We start from the raw sequence: 21175 nt of genomic DNA on the forward strand, positions 1-21175 counted from the left end.
CGATAGCTTAGCCTCTTTGCTCTGTATCACCTGGGCTCAGATTGTTGTAAATGAAGATCTTATGCACAATGTGTCCTTGAAGTTGAAGGAGTCCAGAAATAATTTCTTCTTGACTAGCTGCCAAATTAAATTATGTTGTTCAGGTCCCTCAAGTAATGAGCTGTAAGACACACACCATATGCTAAAGGGGCTACGGATCTAATGCAGGTCTGCAATCCGGTGTCTGGTAACTAGGTGTTTGTTTCTTGGCCATCAGACAGAAAGATCCGCGCGTATGGCCATTAGTGCTTCCTCTGGGGATTTTTCTATTTAATCTCAGGAGGCTCGCTGGAGCCAGCTCCCATAAATTTAGCAAAATATTTCTGTAGGGATGGGCAAATTAATTTGGAAAACAAAACAAAATAAAACAAAAATAGCAGGCCCAGACCTGCGCGGCGTTGCCTAAAATGAACCTGAAACATTTTGTCATATTCAGATCAGCTTAGGCAGGCCTTCCACGCGGTATCTGTCGATCTGCAGAGTCAGCGGAGGGACTGTCCTCACGAAGGCAACTGTCTGTTCCCTATGGCAATGACCCTCCTCCCTGGGGAGGTAATGCCTTGGGACCGCCACATGATTCAGCATGTGGGATTCTGCACAGTCATATTTCCCCTGGCTGGTATTTCTGCTTGTATTTACCCAAAGGGCCAAATCCTTGCCCCAAATAGGTGCACTCTAACAATGGAAAAACAGAGCGGTTGTTATATTTTGCTGTTGTTCGTGCCCACAATGCACTAGGTGCTTTCTAGACATTCAAGAAGGGACGGTCCCTTTCCCAAGGAGCTCATGGGTGAGGGACATGGAGACAACTTGGGGGAAAGGGAACAATTAGGGTTATTTAAAAAAAAGTTTGCTGGATTCTCAGGAGACAGCACTGCAGGAGTGAGTCTTTAAACATGGTTAACCCCATGCATTCTGTCCTCCCCGCACGTCTCCCATGCTAATGACTAGCACCTGGAAGAGGCCATGGGAAGGGTTCCACACCCAGACACATGGCTATCGTCCTACCCTGGAACACCAGGAGGGTCTCTGGAATGTCAGCTTCCTGGGTTTGGGGAAAATCAGGTTACTCACAACCTGTCTTATAATAGCTGATTTTGTGAGTGTGTGTGTAAGAACAAAGCCAGAATCCAGCCCTTGGACGCCTTTTGTCTACTGTTTTTTTTTAAGGAAAAATATAATTTGTTTACGGCTTCTGGAGCAAGGAAATGGAGATGCAGCTTCCGAACTCTTGATGTGCTAGGAGCTGCTTTTAACCTTGTGCATTTATATAAGGGCTGGTCTACACTACCGCAGTAAATGGATTTAACTTAAGCAACTTCAGTGACGTGAATAACGTCACTGAAGTTGAAGTAGTTAGATCCACTTACCACAGCGGCTACACTGTGCTGTGTCGACGGGCGAGCATCTCCCATCAACTTCTCTTCTCGAAGAGGTGGAGTACACTAATCGATGGGAGAGTGTTCTCCCATCGATTTAGCGTGTCTTCACCAGACCCACTAAATCAACACTCGCTGCATCGATTGCAGCAGTGCCGATCTACCGGTAAGTGTAGACAAGCCCTAAGTGTCTGACACCTTAAGTGAAGGGTCACAGCTAGGTACTGAGGGGGAAATCCTTCCAAGGGTAGGGAGGGCACCGTGACAGTGGACCTGGTGTGAGAGGTTCCATTGGGGTTTTTGGAGAAGGTCGTGCAGGTGATGGACTCTGGCACTCTGCCCACATGGAGTACAGCTCTATGCCCCAATGCAAAGGAGAAGTTGCATCGGAGCTGGGAATCTTTCCTATGCAAATCCCACCCACCCCCATCTTCCTTGCAGTGGTGGGGACTTATTACACATGCAGAAATTGTAGGCTGAAGCAGCAACCGTGGAACAGCTCTGTGGCCTGGGGGAAGAAAGATTCCTTCCCCTAATGCATCCCTCAGCGATATGATGTGGGCACAGGACTGAATTCGTTTCCCTAGGACTGGGCCAATCACTGAGCCATTGAGCGTTCATGGCGGTGTAGAACAGATGCTGTCTGTATCCATCCTACACAGCTTTTTTGCAGATCATGTAGTGTTTAACACACACAGAGGTTGAAGTCCCGTTATCTGAGGCATTATTGAGTACAGTTGGGCAATTTTTAGTGTGTGCACCACGTAACTTGCTGAAAAATGCAGCTGAGGGACGACAAAGTGCTCATGAATTCGGATTGAATTTGGTGAATAGTTTTGGCTGCAAAAAATGGAGGAGGAAAAATCAAAATAGTCAAAACATTTTGACTTTTCATTTCAAAATGAGATTTTGTTTAGAAATGGACCTAGATTTAACTTAAAAACAAAAAAACAAAAAACACTCCTGAAAATGTTTCATTTTGGGTTGGACAAAATTGTTGTTTTTGTTTCAGTGAGAAACATTTTTAAATGGTCATTTTGGATTGACCTGAAGCAATTTTTCTCCGGATTTTGTTGGTGTGCCACTGAACCAACATATCCGTTATTTGCCCAGTTCCATTACTGATTTGTCGGCCTCGCTGGGTCCTGACAGACTGCACCGAGATTCAGCCAGGTTGCAGCAGGAGAGCATAAAGCATTTGTCTCACCCAGTCTGAGACAAATTCACGTGTGTGAAAGAGAATCTCACGTTTGATGGCAATTCTCTCTCCATATGGAAGGTTCACACGGTGGTAGGGAAAAAATAGTTTGGAAATAAATGGGTTTTCAACTTAGAGCAAATGTGCCAGGAAATGAAAGTTTATACCAAGGAATATGACAAATCCTTGGTGTTAACCTACTTTAGAAGCTATCACAGTTCTCTATGTTTAGTCTATTGTTTAGCTGTTTACTGTATCCTTAATAGCTTCTATATATCAGTTCACGGCTGGATAGGGTTTATGGTTTAATGGTTAGAGGAACCGTGAGGCAGGAATCACACGTTCTATTCTTTTGGAAAGGTCACCAAAGTGAAGAGTTTCAACAACATCCATTAATTTGTGGGGGCCAAATTGAGATACCCAGGGCCTGATTTCAGAAGCGCACTAGCCTCATTGAAAACTTTGTTTTTCTGAAAGAAAATGGTATTTTTGATTAAACAAAAAACTTTCAGGGAAAGCTTCTGTTTTCTGTGGAAAACTTCAACTTTTCATTGAAAAACCTAAAACGTGTCAGTTTTCCTTTTCTTTCTGACAAAAAGTCAGAATTATCCCCAGACTCTCCCCCGGCCCATTTCCAAACAGCTCTAGTGCTAAGCACTTCCAAGTCTGTGAGGTCAGTGAGAACAGTGAGTATTCAGCACTTCTGAAAAGCAGGCCCTAAGTGACTGTCTATTTGTTCTTGTTTGTACAGAGCTAGCTCAGTGGGGTTCTGGTCCATGACTAGGGCTTGTTGGCATTAGGTAATGCTAATAAATAAATAAATAATAATGTTGGAGAATTCAAGATGGGCACCCCAAATAAGTAGAGACATCTGAAAATTTTGTTCTTTCCAAGTCTCAGTCGGCTTAACTGTGAAATGGGTATAATGTCATTTGTCTGCACACAGTGAATCATTGTACTTTTAATTCATCACGTGTAAAATACAGATGGAAGATGCTATGTAAGGACTTAATTCAAAGCCCACAGACATGAATGGGAGTCTTTCCACTGATTTCTGCAGGCTCTGGGGGAGGCCGGAAATGTATATAAGATTTGATTACACCACAGAATCGTGTTGTAGCGTAACCCAAATAATGTTTTTTTTTTAATGTTAATTATTTTTAATTACTACATTATTCAGTACTTTTGCCACATACATCATAAAAGTTCAGTTTTGTGTTATTTCTCTTTGTAACAACCTCCTTTGTCTGTAGCTATTTTAGCAAGCACTGTTATAATTCATAGGCTCTTAAGGAGGCGAGGTTAGATTTCACTCTGAATTAATCTGTGTTCCTCTCTCCTCTGTGACTGGTGTCCGATTTGAATTAGATCGACCGTGAAGGAATTTAAAAGATCTCAGGCCAAATCCTAATAAAAGTTAACCCACGTCACAGACCCCAAGATACAACCTGGACCAGTAACCTGACAGTAATGGAATAGAAAGGCATTGTAGGGTGGGACTCAGAAATACTGGCAAGACAAGGGGAGTAGCTTTAACAGGCCTAGTCTTGCTTTTAAGGAGGTCTCTCTCTCTCTCACACACACACACACTGAAATTCACAAAACAAGCAGAGGAAAACAAGACAAAATGAAAGATTGATCTTTATACTGATCCTTCTTTTCCCAAAGTATGTGGTCTCATCTTCCCCCATCCACCTCAAAAAGTAGATCAAACAATATACATTTTAAAGAAGACATTACCAGCAAAAAAGCTAATAAGTATTTTGGAAATTAATAGCTCCTTCAAGAGAAAAGAAAAATCCTCGTAAAATGAAACTAGGAAAAAAAAATTCTTTTAAGTTGAGCCAACTCTGTTCAATTAATTGAGGGAAATAATTACATTAGTACACAAATGCTTGTATGTTTTCCAGTCTTAGTTCTGGGGCTGTTTTTCAGTTTAATTCCTCAGTTTAGAAGTTTAACCTTCAAAGTATGAATAAATGATAACTTCAGATTCCTTTGGTGAATCTGTTTTCTTCTAGTGACTAAGTATGCAGAACCTCTTTCAGAAAGAAAAGGTTGCACACACACTGCAGGGATTCAAGCTATGGTTTGACAAAGACATTCCATGTGCAAGACATTGGGAGTAGCATCAGCTCTCTCTTTTGCCTTGAGCTGCAGTAGCAAAGGGGGGCTCAACCATTATTTTTTCCTCCCATGACAAGCTCTGGATGGTATCTGAACATTTACGATTGAGTGTTTAGAAATATAAACTGCATCGGCTGGTCTAAAAAATAATCGCTCTCCTGTTTCTACAGCCACATGCCAATGAGACCCTCTTATTTACTTATTTCTCATTAAAATGTCAGTCTGGGATCTGGTTACTCACATTGCCAAAATAAAGCCCTTTTTACAGTTCAGACTAGTCCTCTGCTTCGGTTTCATTGGGATCATTGTAGCAACAACCATCCGAAATACAATTCCACAACATAAATAACTTTTTAATATTTAAAAGCTTTATTGCTCTTAAAACATAACACAGGGATACTGATCTCCCTCTGTTTTCTATCCAGATAGCTGCATGGTCTTCATTACTGTAATATCAGAGCCTTCAATATCAAAACCACGACTCTCTGACTCTGGGGCTACAGGAGAACTTGTTTAGCTGTGAGAAAGTAACAATATTCTAGTGGCTGGCCAACACAACTAAAGGAGACGTGATCACATGGGCAGTGTGTTACATAGTTGGTATTTTCAACATCTCAGCTTCAACCCAGCCTGTCCCTAATGCCTTTCTTAGCATGTGATGTATGTTGCCAAAGTTCCAAGATCATTAATGCAGGAAGCTTAAGTACCTGGGTTTGGTTGATTTAGACACTGAACATGGGTTTTAAACAGCTCCCAGGCTTGTCTTTTGAAGGTGTTGTGCAGGTTTCCTTTGAGGACAAGGACTGAGAGATCAGATATGGGGCGATCGCTTTGTGAAAAGATCACATACGGATGATTGGGTGTTTTTGTCGGTTATCATTTTTCTGGGCAAGTCCATTCAAGAGCGTAGTGATTTTCTGGTTTCACCCGCATAGTTGTCGTTGGGGCATTTAGTGCACTGGATGAGACACACCACAGGTTGTGATTGGCATGTATAGGAACTGTGGCTCTTGAAGGATCTGTTGTAGGGGGTCCTGATCCTCGTACCAGTGGAGATATTATGTCTGCAGGTTTTGCATCTGTTGTTTGGGCAGGGTCTGGTACCGCTTTGATTTGATGTGTCCCGATCTGTGGGGAGCTTGCTTCTGATGATGAGCTTCACTCGTGTGCTTAAAGTCAAGCACATGCTCAAGTGCTTCCTTGGATCATGGCCAGCACACTCAGAACTTTGCAGGATCTAGCCCTATGCAAACTAAAAGCATTAGGTATAGAACTGGGTGCGGATCTGCAGCCTATTGTTCAATCAGGAGTTACTGAGAGGCACACATTTATATCCTGCCCATGGCTCTGTGCAAAATCCATGAATGTCAGCAGTCAGGCAGGCAGCAGGATGCATTGAAGTCCACCAGTGACAGTGAGATGATGAGTCACATCTTACCTGTGACTAATCAGGGACCAGGAGGGGACTCATGAGAGAGCGCTAGCATTGCTGCAGGATTTGCTTATGCAGCAGAGAGCTCCTGATTCTACAGTCCTATCTGGGAACATATAGAGCTCTTATCCCTCCTCACTGACCCCTCACCGAAAGTGAATTTATCATGTCGGCATGCAGAGCTGTTTACATAATGAGGTGTGGGGCCGTTTCTGCTGGTACATGTGTGTGTATGTGAAATCTGCTTGTGGCCTCATCTCATGACCCTCTGTGTGAGAGCTTGAAAATGAACATTGGCTTAAGTGGGAAGAATGCAACAAACAGTTTAAACAAGTCTGCACTGGCTTGAACTAGCAAAGCTGCTTCTGGAACTCATCCGGTGGAGCATTTAAAACTCAGGGATCCAGGTTCTAGTCCCACTCTGACTTCTCCCTGAAGACTCACTTATTAAATGGCATTTTTACAAGATGGTTCATGGACTTTAATAGTGTGTGTTTAAAACTGACATACCTCTAAAGAAATGAACACTGTTCTCTTGCTGTAGTTGGAGTTTATATTTATATGGTTCAGACTGGGCTAAATTAAAAAAATATACCTCCAGAATTTTGCATGTGCCCTTATTTACATGTCCATGGAACACAATTCTACAACTTCTATGCATGAAAATTACAGCATCTGCAAAATTAGAGGAAGGGTTAAAATCCCTCTGAAAATTTGGCCCATCATGTTTCCCCATGAATAGTATATGATACAATATATTTTGACAAATAGCCTTTGTATTAAGTCAACACATAAACAGCTAGTCAGATACCACAGACAGATGACTAGTACTTACTATTCATAGCAGTCGTACCCCAATAATGTCTAGGTTCCCCTCACTGAGATCTAGGCCCATGTGCTAGGCACTGTACGTACACATAGTAAGAGAGAGACCCTGCCCTGAAGGGCTAACAAGCTCAACAGACAAGACAGAAAGGAGGTATTTATATCCTCCATCTTACAGATGGAGATCTAAGGAGCAGTGAGATTAAATAGCTGGCTTACGGTCACACAGGGAGTCTGTGGAAAAGTCAGGAGTTGAACCTAGATCTCGACTTCCAGATCCAATGGCTTAATCAGAAGACCATCCCTTCCCTCACCCACTTTCTGTCCAGGGCAGGGGCTGGACACTATAATTAAATCCAAACTAGGAAGGCAAAACGTTTTGTGAGGCCAATTATTTTTTCTATTTTAATACACAAAGACTGGATTTTGGCGCGAGCCTCTGGAATCTCTCCACTTAATTTCCTCCCTAAACATTCCATACTGGGCTGAACCATTGTTCTGGCTCAGAGAGACAGAGTGTGTGTGTTGGGGGGTAAGAGGACATGCACAGGGGAGTGAACTAGATTCGGATAACAAGTGTGGGAATGGACCTAGCGATAAACACCTACAGAGAACAAATAAAAACTCATCTAAGATCGGGGTGCGACCACAAACAATTTGACTAGCTAATGGAGCCCAGCGGCGATCACGCAGGAAGAATAAATAAATCTCTCTGGCAGGAAAGAAATCATATTAAAAGAATCCTTGTATGTTTGTTAGTATTTAAAACCACATTAATCCATATTATAATTGAGGAACACCAAGGTGTGCATATAATCCCATGCCTCCGGCGCTGGAAATCATTCTGTCTTTGATTTTAAGCCTCACGGTACAAGACAGGTGTACTCGGGTAAGGTGTATCGTAGATGAAAATCCTAGGTGGGATGAGAACTTCATCACCCTATAAGTCTACATGCACCCTCCAGGGCCCTTAGAAACTGGGGCTTTAAAATTCTGGAGGTCTAATGGCAAAGCACAGGTAGATCTGAATTATCTGGTGTACATCATGGGTCAGATTCTCAGCTACTTTAAAATCAGAGGCCATTCCTCCCCCATCAAGACACCCAGGGCTGCAGAGAGGGTGGCATAGGACCAAATGGAGACCCCTCAATACGCCAATTTACGCTAGCAGAGGATCTGGCTCTTTTTATGGGGATTGCTCAGAACTCTTATTGGCAAATCAGAATTCTGCCACGTTTCTTATTCAATCATTATCCGGCACTGTTGTTCCTGTTGTCTTTCTAGTCATATTTAAAGGGACAGAGACAGTTCAAAAAAATATTAGAGTTAAAAAAATCCCTTTGTTACCAATGACCCCATAAACTTTTCGCTGGTTTTACTTTTTCCATTTCTCTTGGCATGGATGGCAGAGGTAGATGAGTCAGTTTCAGTGGTGTTTTACTCCATCACACTCCGTTTCTCATGCTCTAGCCGAACTCTGCAAGGCTTGGTTTGCAAACATTCTTTAAGCAAGCTGACTTCACTGGCATTACAGAAAAAGAATGAAATCGTGGAAAAATATCGACTAGTGTTAGATTTTGTAAAAGCCTGGGAGGGAGACAAGGAGGGGACAAAACCTAACTGTAGCCTTACAATGACCCTTTAAGATCACTTGTAAAAATGATTAGCAGTTATTTTATGCTGGGATCTACCAACTCACTGCATCAAAACCCCTCCCAACAGCACTAATCCCAGGAGCCTGCAAGAACTGGGACAATCATTTACTGCAGGTACCGTAATGGGCATGTTTAGAGAGTCACCAGAGTGCCCCAACTGAGAATTCTTCCGTATTTACAGTAGAATATAACACTTGGAGCCACACCGTAACATGCAAAGGTAGCGGATGTTGCATGCTGAAATAAAGTTCCTGTAGAATGTTAGACCTAACACGGTGGGATGTGTCAATTTTAATTTCCCTGTCCTTGATATTTCCCCTGCTTCTGACCTCTGCTGCCCAGGACACTTCCAGTTTCAAAACACTTCCAGTTTCAAAACACATAAACTCCTTCCAGTTTCAAAACACGTAAACTACTTTAGATTCCAGTTTAAAGAAAAGAAAAATAAATGGAGAACCATCAGCATCTGGTTTCTGATGTTAACGGTTTATACAAACACGCTAATGAACTCCCTGATAGTACAAGTCAGGGAAGGGAAATTCCACAAGAATCAAACTGCTCCAGCCATTTCCATCAGCTAAGGAGGACCAAATTGATCCCACTGAACAACGGGTTGGATTCTCCGCTTTATCGTGATTACATTCAGTGAAGCAGAGAGAGAGGCAGGCACCATGAACAGGGTTACTGTTCCCGGATTCCCAGCATAGCCCCACAGCACGTTAGAGGATGAATCTATAGAGACAATAAAACATATTCCAAGTAAAACAAATCTATGACTCTAGAGCAGCGTGAGGCAACTGTAACCTGTGCCAGCTGGCAAAGGGCCCCAAGGGAACATCTGTCAGAACACGGCATGCCCTGGCCACTTCTATTGTCTGCCACCAACACATCCGCTGCATCGGGGCTGTAGCGAGGGATACCTGGCTATACTGGCCTTTTCTCTGTTGGGAACCCCCCGACCCTGTGCAATCTTCAGCTGGGAGATGGGGTCTGTTCCTTTTACACAACCTGAGCAATGCACCGGTAGCAAAGCAAGGCAGAGCATCTAAAAATACATTTTCCTTCTCCCATATGCAAAGCTGCAATAGTTGACAACTTTAATTTAGTGGTTAAGTCTGCGAATTTGACTAAAGCTATAGGAGACCCTTGCCTGTTCTTTGCCCTACAGTTTAACGGCTAGAATAGCTACTGTTGTAGCTTGAGGGTATTATAAACTAGGCCTCCTTCGTATGTGTCTAGCCAAAGATACAAAACAGAAGCCACTGAATGTATTAACTATTGAATAGATTCTCTGTGACAGCTGCTCATTTCACACCATGTTGCAAAGCTCTCAAGGCCACGATTGCAGTGTTCGTTGTGGAAGAAATCGGTCTCATGACCCTTAGCACTATTAATATTACCTTAGATCATATTTTTATAACTTTTAAGGGATTTGTCCTGAGCAACTGTGCTATCAACAAAAGGGGATTAAATTTTTTTGCTACATAAAGGGGGGTTTCAGTCTGGGAACGACAGAAAACCCAGTTGGAGGTTATGGGGCAGTTGAAAGAGAGGACCACTAACTACTATCTTTTGTTCAGCTTACAGAACATGCCCATCACATCCCCTTATCTCATATTATTGAGGCACAGTACAGATGCCAACATTAAGGCTGCGTCAAGCTTTTGACTTTGACGGGGCTTTTAAATATGTCTGTAGCTCAGTTTATACGACATTTCTGAAAAATTGGAACCAGCACTGACGCCGCTTTGAATTTCGAAAGCCACTGGAAGAGCAAACGAGTGCTCCTGTAACAAGCTATAAACCCCCCACAATCCCTCCTAGTCAGAAATGAAGTAGGGATGTTAAACCTTGGTCTAAATTTCTCTAGCTAACAAACCACAGCCCCTGGGAACTCCAACCCCCGCTCTCCCTCCTGCAGTGTCCAACCATATAGAAACTACACACTTACAATTTTAAATGTATGCCCTTAATGGAACATACCTGCAGGGAGCCAGGTGAAGATTTAGCTAGCAGAGCACCAGCTCCAGCCAAGACTTTGACTCCTGACACTGTCTCCCAGGTTTCCTGAGTCAGCAGAGAGTGCTTGTCTGTGATTCCAATTTACTTGTCTCTATTGGTTTTTTAATACTGAGATGCAAAACACAGATAAGAGTAATGAACTATGGAGGAACAACAAATACTGCACAAAACCGGTCTTGGACTGGTAGGCCTTCCCTAGAATGGTTCGTCCCTAGCCATCCCACATACCCCTCACAGGCATATCTGTGTTTTCCTTCACCTAAGAGATAAATTCCTTTCCAAGAAAAAAGACATTTTCAGATAATCTTATAAATCAGATGCTCACAGAGGCCTTGATCCATTGAAGTCAAATGGGTTTTGGATCAGGTCCATGAAGCGATTTCTTTCAGGCCAATGTTCCAGTCTTTTGAAATTGGGACTTAAGAGCTTTTCTGTCTTCTGAGATCAATCTTTTTCCACCGCTGAGGTCAAATGATAGCCATTTTGTACAAGACTTTGTAGTCCCAGGCATTGAACACCATCGTTTAGCTAATATGGTTTTAACCCAGCTGATCAACACAATTCTTATATTATTATTTATAAAATCCTTGACCCCAAATGTCTATTACTGTTAAATAATGTGCGTCAAGTTACCAACCTGATTCTTACATGGTCAGCACGCATCATTTTCTAATTGACCATATTTGAACAAGTTGGCAAGAACCCAACCCATTCTTCGTCTGACTGCACCGACTCTCCTTAAGATATACTTAACAAACATCTAGGTATAGACTTTTTGGACCATCAGAATTCTGTAATGATATATCGAAGCTGTCAAAACCCGCTACTGTATTTGTGGACAAGGGATTTCTGGATTGGCCATACATGAGGATGTGACCTCATATTCATTCATAATTTCATCTACTGATGCCAAAGGAAAATGGAAACACTTCTTTTCTTGTAGACCTTAGATCTACTGGGGGAACTAAACAGAAAAAGGAAACATTAAATCGCTGGACAGAAGCAGTAGTTTAAGACTAATTGGTCATGAATGATGGATGTTGGCCATCTCCTCCTCTGATAGCCTTCAAAGACTCTTAGTAAATTATTGTGTCTTACTGAGATGGAAGCTCTGTGCTCCAAACATATCAAGAAAGCACTAGTCTTCCACGGGATTATTTCCTAATCTACTCAGACTTTTTTATTTTTATTTTTTTTAAAGAGATTTTAGTAGAGTTGAAAACTGAAGAAAAACTCCCTCCACCAGCATATCAGAGAAATGCTATAGAAAAGTAACAAAACACATGGAAACGTTCACTGCCTGCAAATCCATATTTCAGTAGATTTACTCCAGATTCACAGAAGCGAATCCAGACCAGATCAGAACGTGACCCATAGCTAGTTTAATGGCTGCCTTAGGCCTATGCTGTTGCATAAGACATAGTGCTTCCAGGGACTCCACATCATGTACACACATCTGACTTATCAGCCAGGAAGCCATGTGCCTGGTTGCAATTATGTATGACTCCAGTACCAGCAAGTTGCTGCAGAGACTGAATCCCCTCATTGAGCAACCCCAGTTCTGCCTCTTGGTAATTGTGCTTCACTCCACCTCCTGATCCATTTAGGGGGAAATCACCCAATGGTTTGGAACTTCACGAATGGACTGGGGCCAGAAGTAGGAGTCAGGGCCTAGTAGACAGGAGGCTGCAGGATGGGGGAAGGGACCGGTATCGTGTGTGTGGACTTAAATATGGCAGCACGCCAGGGTCCCACTTGTTGCTTTTCCTAGAGAGCCTGCAAAGTCAAGTATTGGCCTCGTTTTTCCACAGTATAGATGAGTCAGACCATGACGCTGTGCCCTTAGAGGCCCATCAAAAATAGGATGGGTCCCAAAATGGCTCCTGGCTAAGGTCAGCAGAAAGTCTTAAAGCGTCCATCTTCGCAACAGCAAGTTAGGTTCACAGCACTAGACTTGGTTCGTTCACAGTACGTATTCTGTCTATGTCATCTCCGTGGTGATTACAGCCAGACCTAGAGTTGCACATTTGTTAGTCTGAAGATCAGAGAAGGTGGACCGAGAACCATAACTAGAAAGTTAATATTCATGTCAAGGAGCAAAGTGACCTCAAAGAGAGGCACAAGCTGGAAGCTCATAGACTAAAATGGATTAACCTGAGCAGTAAGTCAGACTTTCAACATCCCCGGCAGCATTTTTAGATGACTTGCTTTAAAAGATCCTAAACCAATGCTCCATGCACATGCATTATTTCTCAGGATGTGTCTGCAGTCAAAGCATCTTGGAAATAAAACAAGCATCCATGCAAGGGGCTGACCTCAATGTTCTTTTGGAGTATGTGCCACCATTATATTGGAATTTGGGTTCTTTTGACTCTAAATGTGTGTCCTCCGAGTCTCTGGGAAGGCACAAAGGAAATCTCTCACTTGTGAAAGCTGAAAGAAAACAATGCTGAATCTGAACTAGCCCAGCTCGATGGCAATAGATGAAATGTAAGGTGCCAAGGAGTTTAAAGCAGGGATTGGGCATTGCTGTAATGCTCGCAGAGACAAGAAAGAAAAATGCAACTGGATTTTCTCCAGTCCGACAGATCATATTTACAGCCTGTGGGTGGTGCCAAAATATTTCAGGAAATGCCGAAGACTTTCGGGATAAAGCTAGGGAAAACAGAATATTTAAAGACAGCTAGCATAAGACTAAGAATATAGGCTTCCCACCCTATTTCAGCCTCCTTACTTGATTTCAAAACGATCACCATAGCAATTATCAAGGCTAACCTCATTTCACAATCTCCTCTGGAAATTAAGCTTTAAGTCTAAAATGTAAAAGCTCAACATAAAGGCTAAACAAATCAAGTAAACTGCAAGTAATCGAAATAAATGAACATTTTACACTGACAACGTACTGGGATAAATCCATCCTATTAATTTCCTATCTAGAAATACGCAACCTTCATTTTAGTCATTTGAGTGACTTTATCCAGTGAGTTATAGATAGTATGCCTGAGAAACCAAACCCATACGGGGAAAGTATGAGCATTTGTCCAGATCTTTAGAAGTGCTGGGTACTCGCATGTTCCTTTGGTCTTAGTGCAGGAAGTCACACACTTACTTTGGTTCGTTATGTGTCATGATATACAGACTCAGTTTTTCTTAAAGAGGAGGCATTAGAGAAAACAGCTAGTGACCAAAAAAAAAGAAAAAAGAAAAAAAAAAAAAGGGGCAGGTTCCACACAGCACAAGTCCCAGCTTTGTCTCACTTGTTTACCTAGGCCACACTGTATCTGTTACACTACAGCACACAGAGACATCTAGTGGCTGAAGAACATACTGCAGGTGAATATCTCCTCCTACTCAACACCCCTGAAAATCAGGCTGTTTCTACAGGAGAGTTTTAAAGTACATTTTAAACCAAAGGTTTTACCTGTTCTGGTTTCAGCCCTGGAGGCACCCATGCATACTCTTCCAAGGCACAGCCTGAGTCATCATCAGAAGTGGAATTCCTCTGAAAGTCAAACATGAGCTTGGTCACCGTCTTCTCCATCTCCAAAGGCATTACTGTTACAAAGTGCTCTTCTTGCGGGCACTTACAGTGAAGGCAAATCTTCCTGCAAATTGCAAAGAAACAGATCCAACTGTGAGTTTCATTTTGAAAAAGAAACAATCTGAGTGATCGCTGCCAATCAGCAGAGCTCAGATCCCAAACTATAAACACATGCTCATTGGCAGCATGCCCCTGGCAATAACCCAATTCATCCAGAGCAGTTTTCTAATTCAGTATTTATGTCTTTCCTGGGGGAAAAAAGTCCAGACTTGCTAAAACAACCTCGGAGAGTCAAGGACTGTACCAGATTATTGAAGGTAGTCGGAGACAGAATTGTTTCCTCCTTTATGCTGAGAAATAAACTTCCACAGGGCTAATAAATATGTGTAGAGCAGATTCTCAGCTAGTTTAAACTGGCAGACCTGCAGTGACTTCAGACTGACACCAGCCGAGGACCTGGCCTGTACTATTAAATATGTAAAATGTCAGTTGAAATGGAAAGATGTGAATGAAAAGTTCCTTTGCCATTCTAATCGCATACATTTGCTTTAAAATGGCATAAAAAGGTCTTATAATCTAAGCATGTTAAATTAAAGGATGCTATGAAACACAATCCCACGGCAATAGTCTCTCTTTCAGTTACTTAGATTGTAAGGTCTTTAGGGCAAGAATCATCTGTTATATGCGTTTGTACAGCACCTACCACAATGGGGCTCCAATCTCTGACTGAGACCTCCAGGTGCTACTGCAATACAAATAACTAGTAACGGAATAACCTACAAGTTGCCATTCAGAAATGCACTAGTTTAATTCATCTCACGCATCACCTTTTTTTAGCTCATTAAGCCTGATCTTGCATTATTAAAGTCAAGGAGAGATTTTCCATTGTCTTGAACGGGAGCAGGACGCACTGGGGAAAGGCCAAGAAGATGTATAGTACAACTCCATTTACCTGAACTGCTTCAAGGACATTAAGTACATTCAGTGAATGGAGTGATGGGAGACGGTGTAACCAGGGAGGTTGCTGGGTATGATTCACACTGGGGGACAGAGAAAAGGGAGTAGAGTTCGGATAAACTGGGCTGTTATCGGCGGTATGGGAAGATAAAATGCTTTCCTGTAACATGGCCTATCAGTGTGTGCTTTACGTTTAACGTGTAAGACTCTGTGCTCACTTGCACTATTAACTTCAGCTAAGATTTACGCTACTGCAGCAAGGGCAGATTCAAGCCTGCTACCTGTTACTCAGAAAACGATGAAGCAATACAGAAACAAGGGCGGGAATGGGTTTACAGTTTGCTGGTTTCTTTTGCTATAATTTACAGCCAAGGAAAACCTGAAAGCAGGAACAGGTAGACTCTGTGGCCTTTTTCTCCCAAACTTCTTTATTTCATTTTAGCCATGGCTTCAAAGAGAGCTAATATTATTAGCACTCTGATCCAGTTTTTGTCTAAATTTCCACAGAGCCCTTCCACAACACAAAACATGCACCCTCACAAAAGTCAAGAGGCTCCGTTAAGTCAAGCCAGGGAGATCTGCCAGATTTTCCCATTTCCTACTTTTCATCAGATCTAAAATATACACCGACCAAATGCACAGAGCGCATCTGGCTTGCATCCAGTCCATCAAAGGGGCTCAGTACAGCCTGTGGCTGTTACCTTAAAAAATAATCCAGGCACAATTTCATGTGAATACTTTAATTAATCAGCTACTGTGGAAAGGCAGAGCAGCTGGTTTCACAACTGTTTCCATCTCATTTTATGATATGATTAGAAGCAGCTCAATATGCGACAATATGGTCGGAATAAATAATGTCGTTAGAGGCTAATACTTAGCATTTCCGAATTTGACATGTATTCTAGAGCAGTGGTTCTCAAAGCTGGTCCGCTGCTTGTTCAGGGAAAGCCCCTGGTGGGCCGGGCCGGTTTGTTTACCTGCTGCGTCCACATATTCGGCCGATCATGGCTCCCACTGGCCGCGGTTCGCCGCTCCAGGCCAATGGGGGCTGCGGAAAGGGTGGCCAGCAAATCTCTAGGCTCACGCTGCTTCCCGCAGCCCCCATTGGCCTGGAGTGACGAACTGCAGCCAGTGGGAGCCGCGATCGGCCGAACCTGCGGACGCGGCAGATAAACAAACTGGCCCGGCCTGCCAGGGGCTTTCCATGAACAAGGGGCGGCCCGGCTTTGAGAACCACTGTTCTAGAGGGTTTAGTTCTGTTTACGAAATGTCATTCTCAGTATAGCAATCACATTCTTCCAGCCAGCCAGCCACACGATATTTTCATTGTGGGGAACTAACAAAATAAACTCCAATATCAGGGGGCAAAATGAAGACAACGGTGAAGGTAGAGAAGAGAACCAGAGCATATAGCAGATTTCTCATTGACTGAATTCATAGAATCATAAAATCTCAGGGTTGGAAGGGACCTCAGGAGGTCATCTAGTCCAACCCCCTGCTCAAAGCAGGACCAATTCCCAACTAAATCATACCAGCCAGGGCTTTGTCAAGCCTGACCTTAAAAACCTCTAAGGAAGGAGATTCCACCACCTCCCTAGGTAACCCATTCCAGTGCTTCACCACGATCCTAGTGAAAAAGTGTTTCCTAATTAATTCCTGGCTGTCTCTCTCAACAGAAGAGCAGTTAAAAGGAAAGATATAATCAGCAGATATTAAAATAGCAGTAACGTAAGAACAATGGAAATGGGTTTTACAATCTCTCCCCATACTGCTCATGTCACAAACATTGTCACTTTCAGCCAATTGGTTATTACTAGTAGTAGGCTCCGATGCTACTTTTAATGTTCTATTTTCTTCCGGTTTACGTGTCATGGGCCCCTCTCACCAGGGGCCTGATCCTACTCCCACTGAAATCAACAGCAATGATCCCATACACTTCAGTGGGAGTCGGAGCAGGCCCCAGTGTGAATGTTTAGACTGTTATAGTTCTGGCTGTTAGTTTCACTGTGGGCTTCTAATCACATCCATTCTGGAGGAACTGGAGTAGCTCACATTGAAACCAGAACACTATCCTAGATCGGACCGCCTTTTATACCAGGTACAGGATTGCGTAATTGTGTCATTGTCCGGACAGCAAGATTTTTGAAAGTACAAACATTGTAACATTAAATAAAAAAAAAAAAATCTATGCACCCCCGTCCAGCGATAGGGCCACAATATTTAATGGGACTTAACTGCCAAGAATGTGACTAAAGTTTCCAGTTATTATTAAATGAGGTAAACTAGGCATTTATGATGATTTTTTTAAATGAAAAAGTGTCTAACAATAAGAAGCGGCAGCAAAAAAGATGACTGGTCAGTCAGAATCCTTGCTTTACTCGACTTGGGTCTATATACAACTCAGCTTGTGAGGAAAAAATCCAGGAAGCTTGTTCATACATAGCCTTGCTTCCTACACATTTCAGTTATTTATTATTCTGATATTTGTATTACTATAGCACTCAGAAGGCCATGTCCTGGATCCGCACCCCGTTGTGCTAAGCGCTGTACAAATGCAGAACACAAGGATGGTCCCTGCTGCTACCGTACACGTACACTTTCACCAATTAAGGGATCCCGGCTGCAGATCTTCACTCTTATGGAGAGGACTCAGTTTATCCTTGGTGCAGCTACACTAGATGAACGTGTCCCTTCCCTTAGGGATGCTGCTCATTTCACACTGTAGTCTGTGTATTAAAAATAATCTATTAAGGAAGGATGTTTTGTGTCCCAATGACTGTGGGTCCGTGCAATCTCCTAGCAGGAAAACGTCTGCCTGTATAAAGAATGGTTCATATAATCAGAAGAGCTGGAGAGGCAAAGATGAAATAGTTTATCTAGTTCATCTCCCCAGCCGTGTGGAATTGTTCTGGACGCTGAGTTTTCCAAGGCTTTGCCCATTTCAGTGTTGAATGTCTCAGAGGATGGGACTTCTGTCACTTCTCTGGGAAGATTTTACAGATGTCAAGATCTTGCCATCAGGGAGTTGAATTTTCTACCTTTCCTCTCATTACACCATCCTTAGCCAACCCCACTTTCCAGTCTCTGACTCACTAGCATCTTGTCAACCAGTATACAATGATCAGTCAGGCTGGGCTGCAGCCCTATCGTTTTGTATAGAATGCCCTTGGGTCTGGTATAGCTGAACCCGTTACCATTTACTGTGCTACCAGATAATTGAAAGCTGAGAAAATAATATTTCTGAAAACCTTATTTTATGAATGTTGGGATCTGATGTTTCATGAAGGCTATACGCAATACCCTGTGGGTACTTTCCTTTACTAAAATATAGTTCCCATTTGTTCTCTATATGGGTAGACATATTTATCTTTGTTTTATGAGCTTCTAGCCCAATTCAATTAAAAATAATCTCCCTTGGTGCAAATCTGAAACGTGTAGATTTCAAACTTCACCTCTGTGAGATGAAACTGATGAGGCAAAGGCAGAACAATGATTGGTGCAATAAGCAGATACACCTCTAATTATGCAGAGAGATGATGAAAATGAGAAGACAGTGCCAGTATTCTATTTGAAAGGCAAAGGGGACCCAATTCTGACGCTGGTTTCACACTGGTGTAGTTCCAGTGACATCAATGGAATTAGTTCTCATTTGAACCAGGCCCTGTGAATGCTCACCTCTGTATACAGTATCACTAACACCATGTCCTTGCAAACCAAAGCAACTGGAACACTCATTGACCGTTGCAAAGATGGTGTTTAGCCAGTTGTACATATGAGGTAAGAGTATGAGAGTCTGGACAAGCTCAAGGTTCGTAGCTAGCAAGCCAAATACATTACCTTATAAAGAGTAACACAACGCAGGTATAGCCACATATTTCACTACGGGGTAAACCCATTAACTTCATTTTGTCCAGCCAGCAGCACTGACTTAACACTAGTGATGTTTTGATCGAGAAAGACTTATCTTTAAAGTTCTGGGCAGAGCGTAACTTTTCCACATATGCAGAGGAACCCAAGGCTGTCTGAGAAAACAGTGTGTGCATTTGCTAAGGAGAAGAAAATTAAGCCAATCACTCAGTATCTTTCTAGAAATCTCATCTTCATTCCAAAGCAAGCCTTTTTGGCATCAGTCTTTTAATAGTAGGGGTCTAATTCTGCCGTGGGATACACATATACAATCCCCACTGATGGCAGTGGGGGGTTGCCAGGTTGTATTAGGGAAATGCTTGCCCTCTGGTAATTAATATGATGTCAGAAACTCATAAGTAGCTATTTTAACATGCTTTTAAATTTCAGAGATGCGTTTGGGAGACAAGATCAACATGGCCAACTTCAAGCATTCAGAAATCACAAGTCAGGGCCCCCAAAATCACGAGATTGGCTTAGAAATCATGAGAGTTTAAAAAAAATAATTTTGGGTTCTTTTTATTTACTTTCTGTTGGGTTTTTTTTTTTTTTTTTGAGCCTTTCAGTTTCACCTTTTCATGTTTTTCTGCAAAACCAGGAGGACTAGAACTTTTTTTCTTCAACTGATAGCTGAGATTCTCATGGACACACCTGTCTCCAGGAAGTGGGGCTTTCAGAAAAACACCAAATATCATAAGACTCGCAATAAAATCATGGGCGTTGGCAGTGCTGCAAATACACGAATGGATGCGGGACCAACTGATGCAGGAGGCTGGGGAAAATCACTGGGTGTGAAAAATATGAATAGCTTGTGAAAGGGGAAATAAAGAAAGGAGGAAGCAGGATGCCGGCTGCTCGGGTACTGAAGCTTGAGATACAGAACAACCTTGGTATTTCTAGTCTATAAGGAGCTACACACTTGTTTGCCCTGCAGCAGGCCCAGGAAGGAGGGAGGTAAATAGGGAGAAAATAACATTTCCTGGTTTCATATTTTGTTGGAAAGAAGCCCTCGTTGAATTGACTTCACATGGTACCAAGATGTAACCTCCCTAAACACATCGAAAAATTTGTTCTACCCGGGGTCAACAATTCATTTGACGAAGTTACAGGATGGATGCATTTTATTTTCAACATCTGTCTTTCTGTTGTTTTCCTGGTATAACTGCTGCTGCACTCTGCAGAGAAGGGACTAAACTCTGTTCTCAGTTACATCAACACACTCCCCACTGGCCGCAGTGGAATAGCTGAATACAATCTGGCCATGGGCTTCAAATGAAAGGGGACCTACTTGCCTCTCAGCAAAATAATCAGCATTCATACAGTTACCGCACGGCAAGAATAGCTCGGACTGGCCTGTGGAGAACAAGGGCCCCGTGCAAGCTCTCTTGAGAAGCCACACTAACCCCACCGCATTGTTGTACAGCTCGGCTGCCCCATGAAGATTACGGTAACAGTGAGCGGATGAGAACAAGAAGAAAAGAATTCGTAGCAACGATGGGCCCAAACGACAGAGTTTGAGATCTGGATCCAAGCTCAGGGTTGCAGCCAGGTTCACAGTGTCGGGCGCATCTGTTTCTCAATGGCTTCACTGATCTTTGCAGTAGGGGTTGTCTTTCGGTAGATGTTTGTACAGCGTTTAGCACGATGAGGCAGGCCTCCATGTCCACTGGCATCTTTGGGGGCAGTGTTCCAATAGAAGCAGCAGAAAGCTAATATAGGGGGAAGATGTTTATCAGTACTAGGGAGTTATTAAGAGGATTGTAAACAGGCCTGGTGCTTCATACAACATAAGGTGAGACAGGACCTTTGCTCCCAAGAACCTGCAATGACTTTTAATTGGATGAACCTGCAACTCAAACGACAGAGGGGCAGAGAAGAGATTCATGAAGGGGGTGAGCTTTAAGGTGGGATGTGGAGAAGAGAAAGAGAGGCGGCTACTTTACAAAACCTCTCATAACTCGAGCACTAGAGTCTGCCAACGTGACTTCTCCCTGGATGGTGCAAATGTCTAGCTTCCCCAGAGAAACCTGGTGGTGAAAATGAACCACCTGGTTGTGCCAACTTCTGGACTGCGCTGCTTAGGGCAACGGGATT

At 42.8% G+C, this 21175-nt stretch overlaps 1 protein-coding gene across 5 annotated transcripts in view; it reads right to left on the reverse strand.

Moving 5' to 3' along the window:
* The window catches only part of PRICKLE2 (prickle planar cell polarity protein 2), a 185356-nt gene that overhangs the window by 41629 nt on the left and 122552 nt on the right, over positions 1-21175 (reverse strand). For all 5 annotated transcript variants that reach the window (XM_054035701.1, XM_054035703.1, XM_054035702.1 and 2 more), the window contains one exon: positions 14099-14282. In XM_054035701.1, the coding sequence (XP_053891676.1) occupies positions 14099-14282 (184 nt within the window). The remainder of the gene's footprint in view (positions 1-14098; positions 14283-21175) is intronic.

The sequence above is a fragment of the Malaclemys terrapin genome, chromosome 7 (assembly GCF_027887155.1).
Source record: "Malaclemys terrapin pileata isolate rMalTer1 chromosome 7, rMalTer1.hap1, whole genome shotgun sequence".
Classification (NCBI taxonomy): Eukaryota; Metazoa; Chordata; order Testudines; family Emydidae; genus Malaclemys; species Malaclemys terrapin.